The 21388-nt window shown below is 43.0% G+C and overlaps 1 protein-coding gene across 1 annotated transcript in view; it reads right to left on the minus strand.

The window, feature by feature from the left end:
* LOC309395785 (uncharacterized protein) overlaps positions 1-21388 on the minus strand; it is a 31489-nt gene that overhangs the window by 8234 nt on the left and 1867 nt on the right. Inside the window, exons 2-5 of the mRNA XM_081960318.1 lie at positions 13642-13758; positions 9577-9701; positions 8497-8598; positions 8325-8391 (exon numbers count right to left, since the gene is read on the minus strand). Coding sequence (XP_081816444.1) covers positions 8325-8391; positions 8497-8598; positions 9577-9701; positions 13642-13747 — 400 coding nt within the window. The 5' untranslated portion in view covers positions 13748-13758. The remainder of the gene's footprint in view (positions 1-8324; positions 8392-8496; positions 8599-9576; positions 9702-13641; positions 13759-21388) is intronic.

A 21388-nucleotide genomic window follows, 5' to 3' on the forward strand; every position in this document is an offset into this window, starting at 1 on the left:
GTAAAACTGAACCTCTCATTACAACCATGGAGTCGAGGGTCTTTCTTTCCTAAGAGCCAAGTTGGGACAAGCCTGACACCCAGTGAGTGTCATTTCAATCTTTCGCACGGCATCCTTACTCTGAAAGTGGACAGACCAAATTTCTCTAGAGGGCCACACATTGACCTCTTGGCATTTCCCAACACTGCAGTTGCGTACGAGTGCCCCCCCCAACCAACTTATTTGACAATGAGAGAAATAGATGAGATTTGTCCTGGACCACTAAATCCTATGAAGATTATTGCCCCCATCTTGACTTTTTTGAATCCCCTGAAACCTTTGCAGATTAGACACATACAGGTAGTCCTCAACTTTAGTTCATTTGCTTTCCACAGTCCTTTCCAATTGTATGACACCCAGTTTACTAAAGGAGGTTAAAAAATAGAGCTGTCAAATAATTAAAACATTGCTTACTATCTCTCAGCAAACAATTAAATCCCACGACTAAGAAGTGTTTTCTTTTCCTTAGCCAATACTCATGGTCAGGCCTACTATCTTCAGCATATCTTACTTCCCTGGTATTGTGCCATAAAATGCAGGGGAGGAGGGGGAATTGGCAACAAGAGGAAGGGAGGGAATAACAGAGTGGCAGGAACAGAAGTGGGTTCCTACTGGTTCGGACTGGTTCGGCCAAACCAGTAGTGGTTTGCCAGCCTGGGTTACCGGAACCAGCTGCGACCCAAGCCTGCCACGTCAACAAACTGGTTCCTGTCTGCACGGCATGGTTTTTCCCCCCATGTTTTAATGTTCTGCGCATGCACAGACCTATTTATGGGCAACTGCACATGTGTGTGGAGAGCACGTCTGGCGTGCGCATGAGCATGCACGTGCAAAATTGAATGCGAACCAAACTGGCAGTAATGCCAGCAGCAACCCACCCGTGGACAGGGACCAGAGGTGTCAAACTGGCCAATCAGGGACAGACCATGAGAGCAGAATGTGAAACTACATCAAAGAGGCTGTTTCCCAAAAGCTCAAAGCCATTCCCAAAACATCTAAAATGAATATGATTGGGCACTAGTGGACTGGTCATGGGGAGGGGGCCAGGGATGAGGCTTTGCAAGGGGATATTCAGATCCAGCTTTGCTTCTGCTGTAACCACTTGAACTTAGTAAAACTGAACCTCCCCTTGCAACCATGGAGTCAAGGGTCTTTCTTTCCTAAGAGCCAAGTTGGGACAAGCCTGACACCCAGTGAGTGTCATTTCAATCTTTCGCACGGCATCCTTACTCTGAAAGTGGACAGGCCAAATTTCTCTAGAGGGCCACACATTGACCTCTTGGCGTTTCCCAACACTGCAGTTGAGTACGAGTCCCTCCCCCAACACAACTGATTTGACAATGAGAGAAATAGATGAGATTTGTCCTGGACCACTAAATCCTATGAAGATTATTGCCCCCATCTTGACATTTTTGAATCCCCTGAAACCTTTGCAGATTAGACACATACAGGTAGTCCTCAAATTATAGGGGTTTCTTTAGTGACTGTTCAAAATTATACTGGCAGTGAGAAAAGTGATATGCCTGCTGTTAGGGATGTAACCCTAGGCTTGGCTTGGCAATGTATATAAGTTATGATTACTTTACTGTTACTTTAAATGCTTAAGAGATGTAATTGGTTTATTACCTCAAGCAGCCATAAAAGGGAGCCAGAATGGCTGTTAGCTCTCTGTTTTGTTAGAAGCTGATCGGTGTATTTTGAGGTATTGTGTTTTGCTACTGTTAGCTATATTTTGTATGCTAGACTGACTATTTTGATAACTGAATTACTGAACCGTGTATGACTTGGACTGTTAACCGGACTCTGAATACTTCTATATGAGGACCCAGGAAAAATGAGGACCCAGATTATTGGAGGCAATAGGCTGACTCTGTAAACCGCTTAGAGAGGGCTGTAAAAGCACTATGAAGCAGTATATAAGTCTAAGGGCTAGTGCTAATAAGCTCTAGATTAAGACACATGTGTTTAAATAAAGGGACATCTGTTTTCACTTTTTAAGATAAGGAAACAAGATTTAATCAAATACAGAAAGAAGGAAGGTTACACAGGAGGAAAAAGTTCACGGTGATAGAACTGGGACTGTTGTTATAAGCAAACACATTTTGTTCTGTCCCGTTCCATTGATAAATGACTGGCTAAATCTTGAAGCAAAATCACCTATACAATCCCACCCATCCCAAGCTACAACTTTTGATCGAATGAACATACTTTGATCTCCACTGATCATCTGGTTAGTTTGAGGAGAAAAAAATAGCATCCAGGAACCCAGAACCCAGGGCAAAGAAGGTGTCTTCTGACAATCATATGCTTCATTCAGTCAGAGAGAGACAATCCATTTCAGTCTCTCTCTGACAATCCATTTTCCAGTTTTGCACAGTGCACTTGTTCCAACTGATAGCCGTGGTTTGCACAAATTCCCCTAAACCACATAGCTACTTTCCCCCACACAATCATGTCCCATTTTAGGAGATTGCCTGAATCAGCTCCTGCAGTTTTTTAAGCCAGATTTTTCAGAAGGGGTTTGCCATTGCCTCCTTCCTAGGGCTGGGAGAAAGTATCTGGCCCAAGGATGCAAGGCAAGATTAGAACTCATGGTCTTCTGGGTTTTTTTAGCCTGATGCTTTAGCTCAGAGGTCTTCAAACTTGGCAATTTTAAGACTTGTGGGCTTCAACTCCCAGAATTCTCCACATGTGACTTTACTCCAACATTGTTTGAAATTCAGCCCTGAGTCCTTGGGAGAAGGGCGGCATATAAATCTAATAAATCCAATCCAATCCAATCCTGTTCTTCCTAAGTTTTGTATATCACTTCCTTCTTTTGCGGCTAAGCAGTTACAGTACGTAAAACATTTTCCCATCTAGCTAACTTTTAAAAACTTATACAGAAATATTTGAGAAGCCCACTTTCTCTTGGAATGCTCACGCCTTTTAAATATTGTATATGGTACATTTTGCATATTTGCTACATATCACAGACTTGTCTTTAATTTTACATGTTTTATAAAGTAAGCTTTGTTACAGTGTCAGTAGATTTCCTTCCATGGATCGCTCTAGTCAGATTCTCAGATTCTTTTAAACATTGACAGAAAATAATCTTTAAAAAGATCGACATAGGATTCAATGCACTTACCTTCTGCTTAGAAAAGAATGAGAGATCTTGCTTCCTTGAAGTTAGCAGTAATTATAGAGACAGTTATGGGACTAAGCAACCTTTGTAGCTTCTAATACTGTGATTGGTTCCCTGGTAGGAAGTTGGAACTGCAGTTATGTTGCAGAAAGTGACAGGCTTTAGACTTCTCAGGATACAGGAGGAGTTTGGCAGCCAGGTTCAGAAAGTTAGCACATGGCTAACATTGCAAATTCTGAACAACCTTCATTATCGAAGCACACATTCTTATACATTCTCAAAGACAGCATAACACAAAAACACTTAACTCATTTCTTATTGGTTACCTTGAGGAAAAAGCCTTATAAGGAGATGGGAGTCTTATTTCTCCTTTTGTTACAGGTATGGACTACGTGCCATTAACGAACTTTATTTGAACCTTGTGGTTTTGGACTTTTTTCATAGGGATGTTTGCTGGAATATGTTGTGGTTGAAGGCTGATGACATTTCCCCATCCCTTTAAGCAAGCTTCTAACTATCCCTTTTATGCCACGTCTTCATTCTGATATTTTAATCCATATTTTAATCTACTTTATCCCCCACTTATAGACTCTATTAATACCCACAATTGAGTCTAGCCTCTCAGATTAACAAGATAAGCATGCAGGATACAGAATAGCAAAAAAGCAACGATACAAGCAATACACATCTTAGGGCTTATCTTCCAAAATCACTTTCTCTACTTCTAAAAGTGCAATTTGAATATATCTGAAACTTCCTTGAGGCTAGGTGGGATTAGGCTTTCCATTAACATGAACTCCTTTTCAGCCAATGTTCCTTTTACCGACCTCATAATGAGTTGTTTAAGCAAGGGTATTAGGCAAGGGTGGAAGGCTAAACTTGTGATTCCACATAATAAAAGAAATAGCATTTGCTTGATCCAACCTGTTCCGGGTAGCCAAGAGAACCACACATCTGTTCCTTGTACTTTTTGACCAATAGAGGCAGCTCGATCGCGTAGTTCTTGGACCACCCCCCAAACTGCTCCTGATCTATTCATATAGAAACAACTATCTTCTCCCAGGAATACACATAGCCCATCTTTTCAGCAGTTAAAAGCTCTATGGCACGCCTGCCAAGGAATTTATCTGGTCCTGGATTTCAACCAAGGTGCCAGAAATTTGCTTCAGGCTTTCTTGGAATTCTTCCGACAGTTGCCTGAACTGTGTAATGGAATGGGTCATTCCACCTACACCCGTTCCAACTGCTGTCCCTATTCCCAAGATTGCTAATAGTGGAAATAGGAGCGGCACTCTTTTCTGAACATGTCCCATGAGGGGTACAGGGAGGGCCTGTTCCCCATTTTGGGGAGGAGGTATACTAGGGTGCATGTGCCAGTCCAATTAGTGGGCAAGCACAGATAGGCATTTCTCCCACATAGAAAGAAAACTCCATTTTCTCCTACACATACGCCGATGTTCATGGAGAAGGCATGGGCTTGGAGGTTCCTTTCATTTGTCCAGACTTGTAAGGTTCCTGCTAGGAACATACTAGTCAGGGGCTGTAATGGAACTTCTTGATTAGGGTCCATTAGCTTATTCCTGAGGACTGGTCCTTCAAAGAGATATTGAGAACTGGCGTTTCCAGGGGGAAAGTAAACACAAACTCCCGTAGTGGATTGTTTTGAAAGCCAAACGGGAAGTCAGGGAGGTTGGAATGGCAGCTTCCAGTAGTCAGATTCCCCTCCCATTGGTTAAAAACGAGTGGAGGTGGGAGTGAGAAAGTGACTTTCTGTTGAAAGAGCTTGTGAGCAGAGGGAGACATGCTGCGAGTTAATTTCATGTCTACAAGGGTTTTCCTGGGGGCAAGGTACATTTCAGATGGGCATTGTTCCTCTGATAATGACCCCACAGGAATGCTAGGTTCCTGATATCGTTTGATGCACAAGGAGGGTGATCCTATAATTTCTACACCCACTGCTATGGGGCCAAAGATGGAGAGATGGCTCATCCCCAGTCTTTTAAGTGCGTCATTCAGATTGCCATGTAGCTGGACTTCTGCCATTTTCGTTCCCCATCTACCTCCCTTGTCAAAGACTATCGTAGCTTTGTTTTTTCCCCCCCCCAAAGATCTGGCTCAACTGAAACAGCATGATAAAGTGAAGGTCTAGCAGACAAACACAACCAGTATTTTTGACCCAGAGCAGAGTCAGACTGATTGATTAAGCTTTGACCTAACTCCAGCACTCTTAACATGTAAGCCCCTTTTCTCAATTGTTGCAGGGGTCTGTTTTCCCTATGCTTTGCCATTTTTCTTACAGGGTTTGTCAGATAATTGACTTTAGGTGTTGGGATTGCCTTACGGTTCCATCCCCAAGCATAAATGATGTGACGTTGGCGGGAGCGGACCTGCTCCACATCCTGTAACTTGATTCCACCCTGTTCTCTGGGATTTTTAACATCCTCGGATCTTTCTTCAAGAGCAGGGGGGGGTTGCTCGGGGATTTCTGCAACATTGGGAACTACTATTCAAGATGTTATCACTTAGAAAGCCCATTGCCAATAACAGCCAGATCCACAAAAGGCTCATAATCGTCCCTCGCACAAAACCTATCCTAACATAATTCTTTTAGCCTACTGAATCACCACATCAGGGAGAAGGCAGGGGTTATATATACTTTGAGGAAGGGCAATATCAGCTTTGAGCAATCCACAAAACCAAATCTTATTTGCTAAACATATCACCCACAATCCAAAAACTCCTATTATACTGCAAAGAACCCATTCCCACGGTTCCTCAAACATGTCATCGGATAATTCGTTTTCCTCTTCATTACAATTAATGATCTTAGCCTCAGCACCTGTCTTCCTCTGATAATTTTCAGTATGGAAGCGCAGGCTATTGGTGGTGGACCAGCAGAGAGATGAACAGTTGTCTGCCACACCTATTCATCTCCGCCCCCTGCCTTTTATCCCCAAAGCTAGGGTGGGGTTTTGCTAGCAGCAGTGCCTCTTCTGTCCCAAGGACCGGCCCATGGATTTCCACTGGGGGCTGTTGACTCTCCATCTGAGGACTGACGGATGGCCCAGGCTCTGCCTCTGCCTCTATCTCTGACAGTTCCATTCCCTCTTTCTCCTTGGAGCTCTCAGATTGTCTTGATGCTGGCCCTGACTCCCAAGCCACCGCCACCACCTCTTCCTCCTCCTCTGATTCGGCTGCCAAAGGGGCTGGCAGCCAACAGACCACAAGACAAACTCTATGCTGGATGGAAAAATACACCTATTTTTCTCCCCAGTTGGTTGAATCATAACTTCAGCTCAAAGGCTTCACCTCCAATCTTTCAAACCCATCCTCTCCAGAAGGTTAATACATAAGAGGATCCACTTAACCCATTTCCTGACCACAAAGAAGACTTATCGATGTACACATAGAAGTGAAACCTTTGGTTTTTTTTACATGTATGGAAATTAGTTTCTCCGTTTAATTCATGAAAAGGCAAGACAAGAAACAATAGGTGGAAACTAACCAAGGAGAGGGTGCTCCATCCCTGGAGGCTTTCAAAAAGAGACTGGACCACCATTTGTCTGAAATGGTATTGGGTCTCCTGCTCAAGAAAGGGGTTGGATTAGAAGACACGCAAGGTCCCTTCCAAAACTATTATTCTATGTTCTATGCTTTGCACAACAAAGCAGACAAGATGATTAAACTAATAGGTTCACTGAAGGTATTTAGGAACCCATGCCTTTCGTCAGGGGTGGGATTCTATTGGTTCGAGCGAACTGATTGTTAAATCGGTAGGATCCCACCCCTGCCTATTCTACAAGACATCACCCACCTAAAGACATCTAAGGATCTTGGCCTTTGTATGTATTACGGTATTTTTCGGAGTATAAGACGCACCCGTTAAACGTGTGTGTGTGTGTGTGTGTGTGTGTGTGTGTGTGTGTGTGTGTTTTCCAGCATAACTCTGGAACCCCTTGAGCAATTTCAACCAAACTTGGTACACAGATGACTTACCCTCTGGACAAAAATATTGTGGGGAGTAAGACACCCCTAAAACCCCTCTGGGAGTTCTGTTAAGATACAGCCTGTTGTGCCTTAAAATGGCTTCTACTGTACTGCCGTAAAATGGCTTCTACTGTGCAGCGCAGTGGAGTTGCCATGGTAACAGCTTCACAGTACTCCACAAAGGTGCTCCCTTTGGTAAGGGGGAAAATCCAACATTAGAAATTACATTTGGTCCGGACATTTTCCCCCTATAAATAAATTCCTGCGCAACGTCGGCTGGTTTCCAATAAGAAAACTATACACATTATCTTGCGTCAAAATGCTGTATTATTTTGTATCTGATGTATTATCTTGCACAGAACGCATTTACTGGGAATCATTTCAAGGAACAATTTGGTTTGATTACAAAAGATCATTTGGGAAGCATAAAATTGATTTGAGATGGTAGGACATGCACTGCTGAATAGAGCCAAACCTGAAACAGAAAAGAGAAAATTCAGACAACGTCAAAAACATTTCTAATTCTTTTAGTTGGGGTGGGTGGGGGTGGGCGGAGGGATTTTTCTACTTTTAAAACCTTTTTTACTCTTGTTTCGCTGAAAATATTGTACTCTCTATCCAAATATTAGCATACCTAACTACAGGTGGTCTTTGACTTATGACATTTATTTGGGGACTGTTTGAAGTTGCAACGGTGCTGAAAAAGGGATTTACGACTAGTCCTCACATTCATGACCGTTGTAATATCCATGCAGGCAAGTCATCACAATCTGGGCACTTGGCCATCAGTTCCCTCTTATGGGAGTTGTAGTGTCCTCCAGTCATGTGATATCATTTTACAACCTCATCACCTTCCCTCAAGTAATGGGAAACCAGCAGAAAGCTTCAAATCATAATCACACGATGTCTCATTTAACAACCATGTCAAAAACGGTCCCATGATGCCTCACTTAACCCCATTGCTTAACAGTGAATTTTCTGGTCCTTATTGTGAATTAGAAGTTGCGGACTATGTATAAATACAAAGTTAGAAGGTTCTGGAGGCATATTTTATTGGATTTGCGGTAAAGGAGTAAAGAATGTAGTGTATTTTTTGCTCCATAAGACATATTTGGGTGGGTGGAAATGTCTGTATGTCTTATGGAGTGAATATCGATGAAGCCTTGCCCACCTGCTGGCCCCCCATCCTTTGGCTGTCTTCGGCCTCTGTGCGTCCCAGAAAACAAGACACGCAGAGGCTGAAAACGGGAGGTGCAGAGACCAAAAATGGGGTGCACATAGGAGGAAAACGGGACGCATGAGGCTTAGCACGTTATGTCCAGTGAGTAAAACCAACCTTCTTAGAAGATTCCCCTGTCTTTTCGTTGGTTGATGTCTCTCTTGAGTTGGCAACCACTACAGGGAGCGCAACACGTTGTTGCAAAAAAGTCACCCACGAGGGATCCCTGTTTAAGCAGAAAGATGGGTTAAGAGTAGAACGATTCTTTTTGCAAGTAGACGAGAGAGTCACATGATAAACCAATGAAATGCTCGAGGGCTGTTCACATGTCAGACGTGGCATGCATAAACATTTCAGAAAGTAGAACACCCTTCTCCAACTGCTCGTCATTTAGATGTATGGATTTGAAATTTCAGACGTCCCCAGCCAAGATAGTCGCTGCTGAGAATTCCTGAATTTCACAATTCTGGAAAGGGTCCTCCAGTTTATTAATAAACTGATAAACTGATAAGCTAATAAACTAATAAACTGATAAACCGATAAACTGATAAACCGATAAATCAATACATTAATAAATTGTGAAATCCGAGTCCCAAAATTAATTAATTAATTAATTAATTGGCTTTTTGGGACTACATGTACTATTTAAACAAACAAACAAACAAACAAATAAATAAATAAATAATACACATAGTTCCAAAAAAAGCAACTTTGGTTATACTCAGAGATATTTAATATTTTAGAGATATTTCATCTTTCGGTTTTTGTTCAGTATGTGTATGCCAACTGGCTGATTTCTGAATTTTCGCATCTACATTTAATGCATTGTACAAATTCAGAAAAGGGTTAATTCAAGAATCAGGTTAACATCCCAGAGGTGCTTTTTCAAAAGGAAACTTAGACTTTCTTGGGTTTTTATTTATTTATTTTTAAATATTCTTTTCCCTTTAAAAAAATCTTTTAAAAGGTTTCGCTTCTCATCCAACATGCTTCAGTTCTCCAAAACTAAAGAAGCTTTTTGGATGAGAAGCGGAATGTTTTCAAAGAAAAAAAACCAAGAAAATCCAGTTATCTCTTGGAAAAGCACCTTTGGGAAGAACCGTGACCTGGATGATTGACAATCTCCATAGCCAATCAGGTTAAACCAGGGATTTGGAAGATCCAAATGAAAACAGAAAGGAAATACTAGAGATCCTCTACTCACCGGAATGCCGTATTTTGTCCGATAGACGGATCTCATGGCCATGCTTAAGCCACAGAGACAGCATTCATCCATATCTGAGGCAATTTGGCATCCCAAACAGAGGGGACAAAACCATCCACAGATTACTAGGAAAAAGGAGGAGAAACCTTTGCAAATACCATCTGGGTAAAATTTAGAGTTGATACATAGTAAGATCAGCCCGTAGAGAGATTTCCTTCTCAGAGAGCACCACATGCTCTTTATGAAACAAATTGCCAACATCTACAGACCCCTCACATCTTGGACATAAATTGTTTCAACTTCTACCCTCAAAACTACGCTATAGAGCACTGCACACCAGAACAACTGGACACAAGGACCGTTTTCCCCCGCATGCCATTACTCTGCTAAACAACTAATTCCCACAACACTGTCAAACTATTCACTAAGACTGCATTGCTATTATTCTTCTCATCCTTCCTATTACCAATCTCCTCCCACCTAGGACTATAACCTTGTTGATTGTATCTTTACAATTTATATTGCTTTGTTTAGTTCCCTAGTATGATTTTGATTGCTTATTTATTATCCTATGACTATCACTAAGTGTTGTATCTTATGATTCTTGATGAATGTATTTTTATGTACGCTGAGAGCTTATGCACCGAAGACAAATTCCTTGTGTGTCCAATTGCACTTGGCCAATAAATAATTCTTTTTCTATTCTATTCTATTCTATTCTATTGTGTTCTGTTCTGTTCTGTTCTATTCTATTCTATTCTATTCTATTCTATTCTATTCTATTTCATTCATATCCCATTCCATCCTATTCCATTCATATCCCATTCTATTCTATTCCATTCCATTCATATCCCATTCCATCTATTCTATTCTATTCCATTCCATTCCATTCATATCCCATTCCATCCTATTCCATTCATAACCCATTCTATTCTATTCCATTCCATTCATATCATATCCCATTCATAACCCATTCCATCTGTTCTGTTCTGTTCTACTCTACTCTACTCTACCCTACCCTACCCTACCCTACACTACACTACACTACACTACTCTACTCTACACTACACTACACTACACTACCCTACCCTACCCTACACTACACTATTCAGAATGAGATTATCTGAAGGACCATCCAGTTGCATCCACCGGACCCACTAGAATGGGGAGGTAGGGAATGTTGTGGGTCCTCTCTTCTAAGAAGTTACATCTAGTGGGACCCATAAAAGGGCCTTCTCTGTGGTGGCTCCCTCCCTATGGAACACCATCCCTGCAGAGATTAGACTGGCACTCACTTTAAAACTCTTTCACCATGAAGATCTGGTTTTGCCAATGAGCCTGGGGATGGAGTGGGATGGAGCCCATCAAATGGCTTGTTTCATTCCTTGTTGTCACCATGGGTAGGGAAATTATTTTTATTGTTTTCCTATTGGCTTTTTATTACCACCCAGAGTCACCGAGACTGAGCAGACGGCTATGTCTAGTATCTTATAAATAAGAAGGGATTAGATCAGTGGTGAAATTTAAAATTTAAAACTACCGGCTCTGTGGGCGTGGCTTGGTGGACGTGGCAGGGGAAGAATATTGAAAAATCTCCATTCCCTCCCCACTCTAGAGCCAGCCAGAGGTGGTATTTGCCAGTTCTCCGAACTACTCAAAATTTCCGCTGAGATCCACATATGGTGCCTGGAGAATTCTGAGAGTTGTAGCCCACACCTCTTAATGTTATCAAGATTGAGATAGAGCAGACGTGAGGAACGATGGCCCTTTTATGACTTGTGGACTTCAACATTGCTGGCTCAGGACCTCTGGGAGTTGAAGTCCACAAGTCATAAAAGGGCCATCGTTCTCCATGTCTGCTCTAGAGCCGGAATGTCAAACTTGATTTCATTGAGAGCCGCATCAGGGTTGTGTTTGACCTGGGGGTACCTGTGTGGGCGATGCCGGAGTGGGTGTGGCCAGCCTGACATCATTCGTGTTGGGGGTGCGGGTGCTCTGCCAGAGAAAACGGGCTCCTGAGCTCCGTTTTCGGCTGTGACAGCCTCCTGCAGGCTAAATCTTCGCTGATTCCAGGGTGGCCCCAGGGGCCAGATCCAGCCCCCAGTCCTTGAGTTTGACACCCTTGCTCTAGAGCCGTGATGGCGAACCTTCTTCGCCTTGGGTGACAAAAACACAACATTCACGCTATTGTGCGCACTCGTATGCCCGCCCCCATAATTTAATGCCTCCCATGCCGTGCCTCCTGATCATGCACGTGTGGCACCCCCTGCTGCTCCACGCATGTGCACATGGCCTTTTTGGAGCCTGGGGAGGGAAAAAATGGCCTCCTCCACACCCCCGGAGGCCGGAAACAACCTGTTTTCTGACTTCCGGTACGCTCGATAAGTCCATTTTTCACCCTCCCCAGGCTCCAGAGACTTTCTAGGAGCCTGGAAAGGGCAAAAAAAGGCCCAACACAAAAACCGGAAGTTCAGGAATGGACTTCCAGGTTGCCCATTGGGTCATTTTTCTCCCTCCGGAGGCTTCAGGAGGCTTCCCTGAAGTCTCCGGAGGGCAATAAATGGCCAAAAACGAGCTGGCCAGCATGCTCATGTGCGCTGGAGCTGACAGGGTTGCCTCGCGTGCCCTCAGAAATGGCCCCACATGCCACCTGTGGGATGCGTGCCTTACGTTCACCATCACGGCTCTAGAGGGTAGTAGGATGAGAAAAGTTGCAAAAGGCAGTCTTTCCTTGCCTTCAGTTTTTAGTTCCCATGATTGCTATAAAATTCCTGTAGTTTTCTTAGAGGCACAACATTAAAAAAAAAACCATAAGTGGAAGCAAAAGGCCATGCATACTTCACATCTACTGTCTTATTTATTTCTCTTTTGTCCACAGGAGCCAAATCACCATTAAGTTGGTGAATGAGATGGATTTCCCCTTGTTATTCCAAAATTGCCTAAAGGGGGAACTCATCTTCATGCTAACGGAAATCTATTGAGAAACACATTCATGTAATAAATAAAATTTGAAGAGTCTTTTTATTTCTGGAAGGAGCCTCTGTTCACACATCTGTCTGTGGTGCCTGGCGCTGTAAGTTGTTGTGCTAATCATTATTTCAAAACCTGATACAAGGGCCGTTTTATCTAACTGAAAGTATGCCTGTAGGACAGAGATAGAATTCAGCCAGTTATGACAGGTTTTGGAGAACTGGTAGTGGAAATTTTGAGTAGTTCGGAGAACCAGCAAATAGGCTGGTCCCACGCCCGCTGCCTCCCAGCCGATCTTCTTTTGTTGCCCTGAACAGGAGAACAGAGCTGGAAAATAGGTTAGTGGGTCCGGGAGGAAATGAGGATTTTGCAGTAACCTTTTCCCCAGGAGTGGGGAGGGAATTGGGATTTTGCAGTATCCTTCTGCAAGGATTCTGCAAAAGGAGACATGATAGCAGTCTTCCAATATCTCCGGGGTTGCCACAAAGAAGAGGGAGTCAAACTATTCTCCAAAGCACCTGAGGGTAGAACAAGAAGCAATGGGTGGAAACGAATCAAGGAGAGAAGCAACTTAGAACTGAGGAGAAATTTCCTGACAGTTAGAACAATTAATCAGTGGAACAGCTTGCCTCCAGAAGTTGTGAATGCCCCAACACTGGAAGTTTTTAAGAAGATGTTGGATAACCATTTGTCTGAAGTAGTGTAAGGTTTTCTGTCAAGGCAGGGGGTTGGACTAGAAGATCTCCAAGGTCCCTTCTTCCAACTCTGTTATTCTATTCTACTCCCCTGGAGGTGGGTGGGAATGGAGATTTTGCAGTATCCTTCCCCTGCCATGCCCACAAAGCCATGCCCACGGAACCGGTAGTAAAACATTCCTGCTATAGGAACAAATATGGTTAAAACAGAAGTTGCCTTTCCAGAGAATATACTGAACTTGTACAATAGCTCTACCTTTAGTAAACATCATCACAATGACAATGAAAATGCATTTCCACCACAACAATCTTCCTGTTTGAGGACGAATTTGGTCCAAGATTTACTCAAGAATTCTCTACAATTATCTCCACCCTGAGATATATATACATAGTTACTCACACACTCCACAGTCATTGAAACAATCGAATAAGCCGGTTTGCCATTCAGGGCTTTGATGTTGGGTCACCACCATCTGTGGCTGGCTCACAACCACGTGAGGATTCATCTTGAGGGCTCCTAATTCAGAAGAAGAGAAAACAAATGAGATTTTAAAGTTAAATAAATAATTCTAACCAATACCCTAATGTGCTAGCTAGCTCAGGGGTCTCCAACACTTGGCAACTTTAAGACTTGTGGACTTCAACTCCCAGAATTCCCCAGCCAGGTTGAGGAATTCTGAGAGTTGAAGTCCACAAAGTGGCCAAGACTTGGGGACTCTTGAGCTAGCTCAATTCAAGGAATCCACTTCATATCCATGTAGACCCTTTTGAGAAGATCCAAAGACTGTTTAAGGTGGCTCAGCGGCTAAGATGGTAGCTTGTCAATCAGAATGGTCGGCAGTTCGATGGTTCGAATCCCTAGAGCCGCTTAACGGAGTGAGCTCCCATTACTTGTCCCAGCTGCTGCCAACCTAGCAGTTCGAAAGCATGTAAAAATGCAAGTAGAAAAGTAGGGACCACCTTTGGTGGGAAGGTAACAGCGTTCCGTGCGCCTTCGACGTTTAGTCATGCCGGCCACATGACCACGGAGACGTCTTTGGACAGCGCTGGCTCTTTGGCTTTGAAACGGAGATGAGCACCGCCCTCTAGAGTCAGGAACGACTAGCACATATGTGCAAAGGGAACCTTTACCTTTTCTTTTAAAGATGGTTTGTTACCAAAAGTGTTGGCTATACCTGTTTGAGGAACATGTTGGGTTTAAACCATATTATGATTATATTAATTGATCCCTGTGTTTCTCAACTTTGACCTGAGTGGACATCAGCTCTCAGAGTTATCTAGTCAGCATGCTGACCAAAGGATTCTGGGAGTTGGAGTCTGAACACCTTAAAGGTCAAGAAACCCAGCTACATCTCAAGAATATCTTCCTTGTGGGCATGGAAAACAGCTGCTAAGAACCAGTTGCCTACCAATGCAACAAATGCAACCTGCTTTGGTCTATAAATCACCTTTGTTTAGTATTTGTTTTATTGGAGGCTACCTTTTAGCAAATTTGTTTACTATTTGTTCTTTGGAGGCTACCCTTTAGCAAATTTCAGCACTATTTACAAAATCAAGAATAAAGCCCGACCTAAATAAATACGAAATCAGAACAACAAGAAGCAAGAAACTAGTAGGGCGATCCCTGCTTCGTTAAAAAAAAAAATTAAATAAGTGGAAAATGGCAATTATATACCTGATATGGGTATATCAATCAACTACAATGGCTGAGTTCTTAATTTTCCCTGATTACTAGACCCCACGTAGATGACAGGTATAGAATAACTCTATGTCTAGGAACGGAGATATCTTGAAGCAACATTAATTCCTGCATCAGTGTCCATCAACCTACTGCACACAAGTGGCACATCTGTTTATTGCTCTGTTTATTGCTCTTACTTCCAAGGTAAGTTGGCACTACAAGTTGGTAGAAACAATCCGGAGATATTATAACCAAATTCAACTGGAGTGGAGATTAGATAAAATGTACCATTTATTGACAGAAGAGAATATGTATAGCTCAGGGTGAAACTATGGGGTTCATGGCGCCTTCTCAGCTTGCTGGTTTCCTCGCAGGCATTTCATTATCCAACTAGGGCATTGATGATGTCACTGAGTTATCTCTCTGTTTCTGGCACACTCTTGCCAGCCCTAGCGTCGCTGCCACTCTTTTTGTGGCTGCCACTAAGAGAAGGGGCAAGGTAGCTAGGGTGCCCCGTGGATGGCAGGCACATGTGGGGCGCATGGGGCATGTTCCCCCCTCTTCCTCCCCCCAGGAAATCAAATTCAAATTCAAATTTTTAATTTGTTAGCCGCTCCCTCTCCACAGGGGACTCGGGGCGGCGTACAATAAAAATATACATGCATACATGCATACATATAGACATACAGGTACACACATATACATACATATACATACATGTACATACATGGAGGAGGTAGTAATCAAACATATATGACATTAATAATAATAATAGAAAATTAAAAATTAGCCATTAAAATCCCATGATAAAATACAATTTAAAAGGACTGTCAGGAGGAGGATAAACTACGGTTGAGCCAGGCCAGATAATTGAAAGAAATGATGGGAACCAGCTGTGCATGCATTTAAATAGTTTAGGGGAGGGCTTATTTTCGGGGGAGGGCTTATTTTAGCGCATGCGCTCAAAAACCTGATTGGGCTTATTATCCAGAAATGTCTTATTTTCAGGGAAACAGGGGAGTTTGGTAATGAAATGTCAGGGGGGAAAACCCCACTAAGTTCAGAGTGTACCATTTATATCTCCTTTCTAGGGATTTCTAGTGTGGAAAGCATTTTGTAAGGTGAAGGTGAGGTCCACACACACACAGAAACACACCTTTGGCCTTCTGGAAGATAACAGGGCCCTGATGAGGCTGCTTTATATTGGGGGTGGCCCATGGGATAGAGAGAAGACCATGTTGTCAGCCATCCTCATGGTTTTCAGCCCCTGTGTAATCTTTTTTTTATTTCAAAGGCCTTATCTTATCTTTTTATCATTTTGTAAATGGCCCAGGATCACGTCAACAGCGGGAAGCTCAGTCACTGTGGAAACGTTAGTGGCTTTGTAATGAAGCCACTGCCAGAAAACTTGAAATAAATGCAAACAAGGGATAAACTAAGGTTTGTTAAGGTAAAGGTAAAGGTTCCCCTTGCACATAAGTGCTAGCCGTTCCCGACTCTAGGGGGCGGTGCTCATCTCCGTTTCAAAGCCGAAGAGCCAGCGCTGTCTGAAGATGTTCTCTGTGGTCATGTGGTTAAACACTAAAGGAGCATGAAACACTGTTACCTTCCCACCAAAGGTGGTTGCTATTTTTCTACTTGCATTTTTCACGTGCTTTCGAATTGTTAGGATGGCAGAAGGTGGAACAAGTAACGGGAGCTCACTCCGTTACGTGGCGCTAGGGATTCAAGCTGCCGAACTGCCGACCTTTCTGATTGACAAGCTCAGCGTCTTAGCCACTGAGCCACTATGGTTTGTTAAAGGATGTGTAATGAGAAATGAATAGATATGCTCGGATGGATGGAGTCACCGAAGCAGTAGATGGGAGCTTAAATGGACTCCGGGGGATGGTAGAGGACAGGAAGGCCTGGAGGAACATTGTCCATGGGGTCACAATGGGTCAGACACGACTTCGCAATTAACAACAACAAAGCTCTTCATGGCCCAAGGCAGAGTTTTCTGTGGGACTACCTGGACTGGCCTTGTTACACCTTTGTTTCCTTACTCTGTAATTCTATTTACTATTCCAAGTTTCATTGTTTTTTTATTTTTAGTTCATTTGCTTTCCACAGTTCTTTCCAATTGTAAGACACCCAGTTTACTAAAGGAGGTTAAAAAATAGAGCTGTCAAATAATTAAAACATTGCCTACTATCTCTCAGCAAACAATTAAATCCCACGACTAAGAAGTGTTTTATTTTCCTTAGCCAATCCAGGATCAGGCCTACTGTCTTCAGCATATCTTGCTTCCCCGGTATTCTGCCATAAAATGCAGGGGAGGAGGGGGAATTGGCAACAAGAGGAAGGGAGGAAATAACAGAGTGACAGGAACAGAAGTGGGTTCCTACTGGTTCGGACTGGTTCGGCCAAACAACCGGTAGCAACCCAGGCCTGCCACACCTCCAAACCAGTTCCTGTCGGCACGGCATGGTTCCCCCCCCCCATGTTTTAATGTTCTGCGCATGCACAGACCTATTTATGGGCAACTGCACATGTGTGTGGAGAGCACGTCTGGCGTGCGCATGAGCATGCACGTGCAAAATTGAATGCGAACCAAACTGGCAGTAATGACGGCAGCAACCCACCTGTGGACAGGAACCAGAGGTGTCAAACTGGTCAATCAGGGACAGACCATGAGAGCAGAATGTGAAACTACATCAAAGAGGCTGTTTCCCAAAAGCTCAAAGCCATTCCCAAAACATCTAAAATTAATATGATTGGGCACTAGTGGACTGGTCAGGGGGAGGGGACCAGGGATGAGGCTTTGCAAGGGGATATTCAGATCCAGCTTTGCTTCTGCTGTAACCACTTGAACTTAGTAAAACTGAACCTCTCACTACAACCATGGAGTCGAGGGTCTTTCTTTCCTAAGAACCAAGTTGGGACAAGCCTGACACCCAGCGAGTGTCACTTCAATCTTTCGCACAGCATCCTTACTCTGAAAGTGGACAGGCCAAATTTCTCTAGAGGGCCACACATTGACCTCTTGGCATTTCCCAACACTGCAGTTGAGTACGAGTGCCCCCCCCCAACCAACTGATTTGACAATGAGAGAAATAGATGAGATTTGTCCTGGACCACTAAATCCTATGGGGATTATTGCCCCCATCTTGACTTTTTTGAATCCCCTGAAACCTTTGTAGATTAGACACATACAGGTAGTCCTCAACTTACAGCCGTCTGTTCAAAATTATACTGGCAGTGGGAAAAGTGATATGCCTGCTCCTCGCGCTATGACCATTGTTAACAACCCTGCAAAAAGCCGATCAAAAGTTGGTGCTTGGCATCCAGCATGTATGTAAGACCAATTGTGTCGCAGAATTACATGATCATCATTTGCTACCTTCCCAGCTGGTGTCTGACAAGACAAGACAGATTTGCTTAACGACTGCACGATTTACTTAACAACTGCATTGATTTGCTTAATAAACTTGGCAAAAAAAGGTCTTAAAATTGGGTCCTTAAGAACGCCTTGATCAGCAACGGAAATCCTGGTCCCAATTGTGTTTGTAAGTCAAGGACTAGCTGTATATTTTGCCACTTGTCTGCTGTTTCTCCATCCCTCTGGTGTCTTAGTCAAGTCAAGTATAATTGTGATCTTGAGGAATGTATTAGACTAAAAACACAGTCAGCAAATCAGTACATACTCCATACATACGCTTCCAAAGCAGATATGGCTCTTTCACATGGGAAAATCATAACCTTGAAAGTATTCAAAATGCTGAAAACTTAGCAACCTTAATGAAGGAAGTCCCTTCCCTGCCCTAATTCACACTAGAGTAATTACTTTATTGCCTGAAATAAACCATAAGTTATTGTACTCCCAGTGCTCGGCCTCTTTATCTTTGCTAAAAGTTCATTTCTTTTCAAACTTGCAAGTGAGAGGAATAAAGTAAATGGACGGCCATAAAAGTAGCAGTTTTTCCATCTTGCAAAAATAGCCTCTGGATGGTGGCAGGAAGAGAAATCAGGTGATTATCTAATTTAATTGAATATTTCCAGTTTATCAAGAAAGGGTTCTTCCTCTAATAAAAGTTGTATTAATCTTTCTGGGGAGAAAAGAACTCCATAAGTCTTCTAAACTCTACTCCTAAACTTTTTCAGGAATAATATTGGGCGTCAAAGGGTTCGCTTAACAACCATGTTATTAATTTACCAACCACAGGGATTCACTTAACAATGGTGGCAAGAAAAGTAGCATGATGGGGCCAAGCTCCCTTAACAAACATTTCACTTAGCAACAGACATTCTGTTGCTCAATTGTGGTCGTAAGTGGAGGACTCCCTGTACCACAGGATAAAAAGATTTATATCCTGAGTGGAAATCCAGATGTTTGATTTCCGGTTTCCTATGTTGGGTCACCAAAAAATATTAGACCATATAGAATGTTAGCCTAGAAAAGCTGAAATCCACCCTGTACAGATTGACCTCAATTTATAATGATTTGTTTAAAGACTGTTCAAAATTACAGCAGCACAGAAAGAAGTGACTTATGACCAGTCCTCACAGGCTTTATGCAATCCCCATGGTCACAGGATCAAATATTGAGCACCTGACAACTGTATCATGCATTTTTGACAGTTGCATCATCTTGTGGAGTCTTGTGATCACAATATGGGTCTTTCCTAGCTGGCTTCTGACAAGCAAAGACAATGGGGAAACCTAGATTCAGTGAATAACCATGTGATACACTTAACAAGTGCAGTGATCACTCAACATCCAAGGCAAAGAAAAATGGTCATAAAATTCACTCTAACAATTGTCTTACTCAGCAATGGAAATCCTGGTCCCAATTGTGGCCATAATGTTGTGGCCTGCCAATGGAGCTGGCAGCAGATTCGGACAGTGAGGAGGAACATGGGCCAGTCCTGGAGTCTGGGGAAGGCTCTGATGAGGGGTCTGTGTCGGAGGCAGAGATGAGGCCAGAGCCGTATGCCAATTATCAGCTGCCTTCAGAGTCAGACATCAGTGAGGCAGAAGAACAACTGGAGCCTGTTCCCAGTGTATGCATGCGCAGAGTTGCCAGAGGAAGGGGACAGCTAAGGAACAAGGGTCAACTTGGGAGTAAGGCCATGGGTAGACGATGAATGGCCCCTCCCAGAGGAAATAAAAGAGGAGCAAAAGGGGAGTGGAGTTTGCAGGAAACAATTAGTTTGCTCAATTGATTCATGACTCTCCGAGGCTCCTTGCCAAGTTGTGCAGATATCGGCCTGGCAGCTCTCCAAGCCAGATAAGATCTGTGACTGTAAATCCTCCCTTGAAAGACTTTGCCGGATGTGACTGAGCAGAATTCACAGTCAATTAATAAAAGGGTTTTTTGTCGGGACAAGGAGTTTGCTTTATGCTCTTGGGAAACCTCGGTCAGAACACGTAAGTCGAGGATAACTGTAGATTGAGACCTTGATCAGAAAAGGAAAGTGCAGAATAGACAGTGGTGACAAGCAACTGATGGAGAAGAAGGAGAATCTTGTCATGACTACTATAAGATAATCATGTAGATCATTTTTTATCAGGAAAGAAATATTATAAATCCGCAGAAGTCCCAGAGGTCCCCCAGATAGGTCCAACGTGGTCTTTTCTAGCAAATGCTTAATGAAGATGCAGAGGTTGGAAGTTGAAATTGAAAAAAGGATTTGTAATGTCCAGCCATAAATGGATTGGGGGGGGGGAGTTAAAGATGGAAAATGAAAATTAGAAACAATCAAGAGCAGAAATGAATGCTTTCAAGAAGTTCTGGTGGTCTAGGAAAACTAAATTGTCTAAACGTAAGAGCAGAAAGCCAACTCAGAGTAAGTACAGGTAGTCCTTGACTTATGGCCACAATTGAGCCCAAGATTTATGTTCCTGAGTGAGAAATTTGCTAAGTGAGTTTTGCCCCATTTTACGACTTTTCTTTCCACATGTGGTAAGGGAATCACTGCAGTTCTTCAATTAAACAAATCCACTTTGAACTACCGATACCTGTAGTTCAACAATATTGGCTCTCAAGCCTTTGAAGAAAATTAAAATGGAAATCCTTGGAGTTAGTTGTCCACTAATTGCATTAGTTAAGGTAAAGGAAATGTCCAAGTACAGGCAGCATTTTCACCATGTAGAATAGAATAGCAGAGTTGGAAGGGACCTTGGAGGTCTTCTAGTCCAACCCCCTGCCTAGGCAGGAAACCCTATACCATTTCAGACAGATGGCTATCCAACATCTTCTTAAAGACTTCCAGTGTTGGAGCATTCACAACTTCTGGAGGCAAGCTGTTCCACTGATTAATTGTTCTAACTGTCAGGAAATTTCTCCTTAGTTCTAGGTTGCTTCTCTCCTTGATTAGTTTCCACCCATTGCTTCTTGTTCTACCCTCAGGTGCCTTGGAGAATAGTTTGCCTCCCTCTTCTTTGTGGCAACCCCTGAGATATTGGAACACTGCTATCATGTCTC

This window comes from Natrix helvetica (genome assembly GCF_964273705.1).
Source record: "Natrix helvetica genome assembly, chromosome: 7".
In the NCBI taxonomy this organism is placed as follows: Eukaryota; Metazoa; Chordata; class Lepidosauria; order Squamata; family Natricidae; genus Natrix; species Natrix helvetica.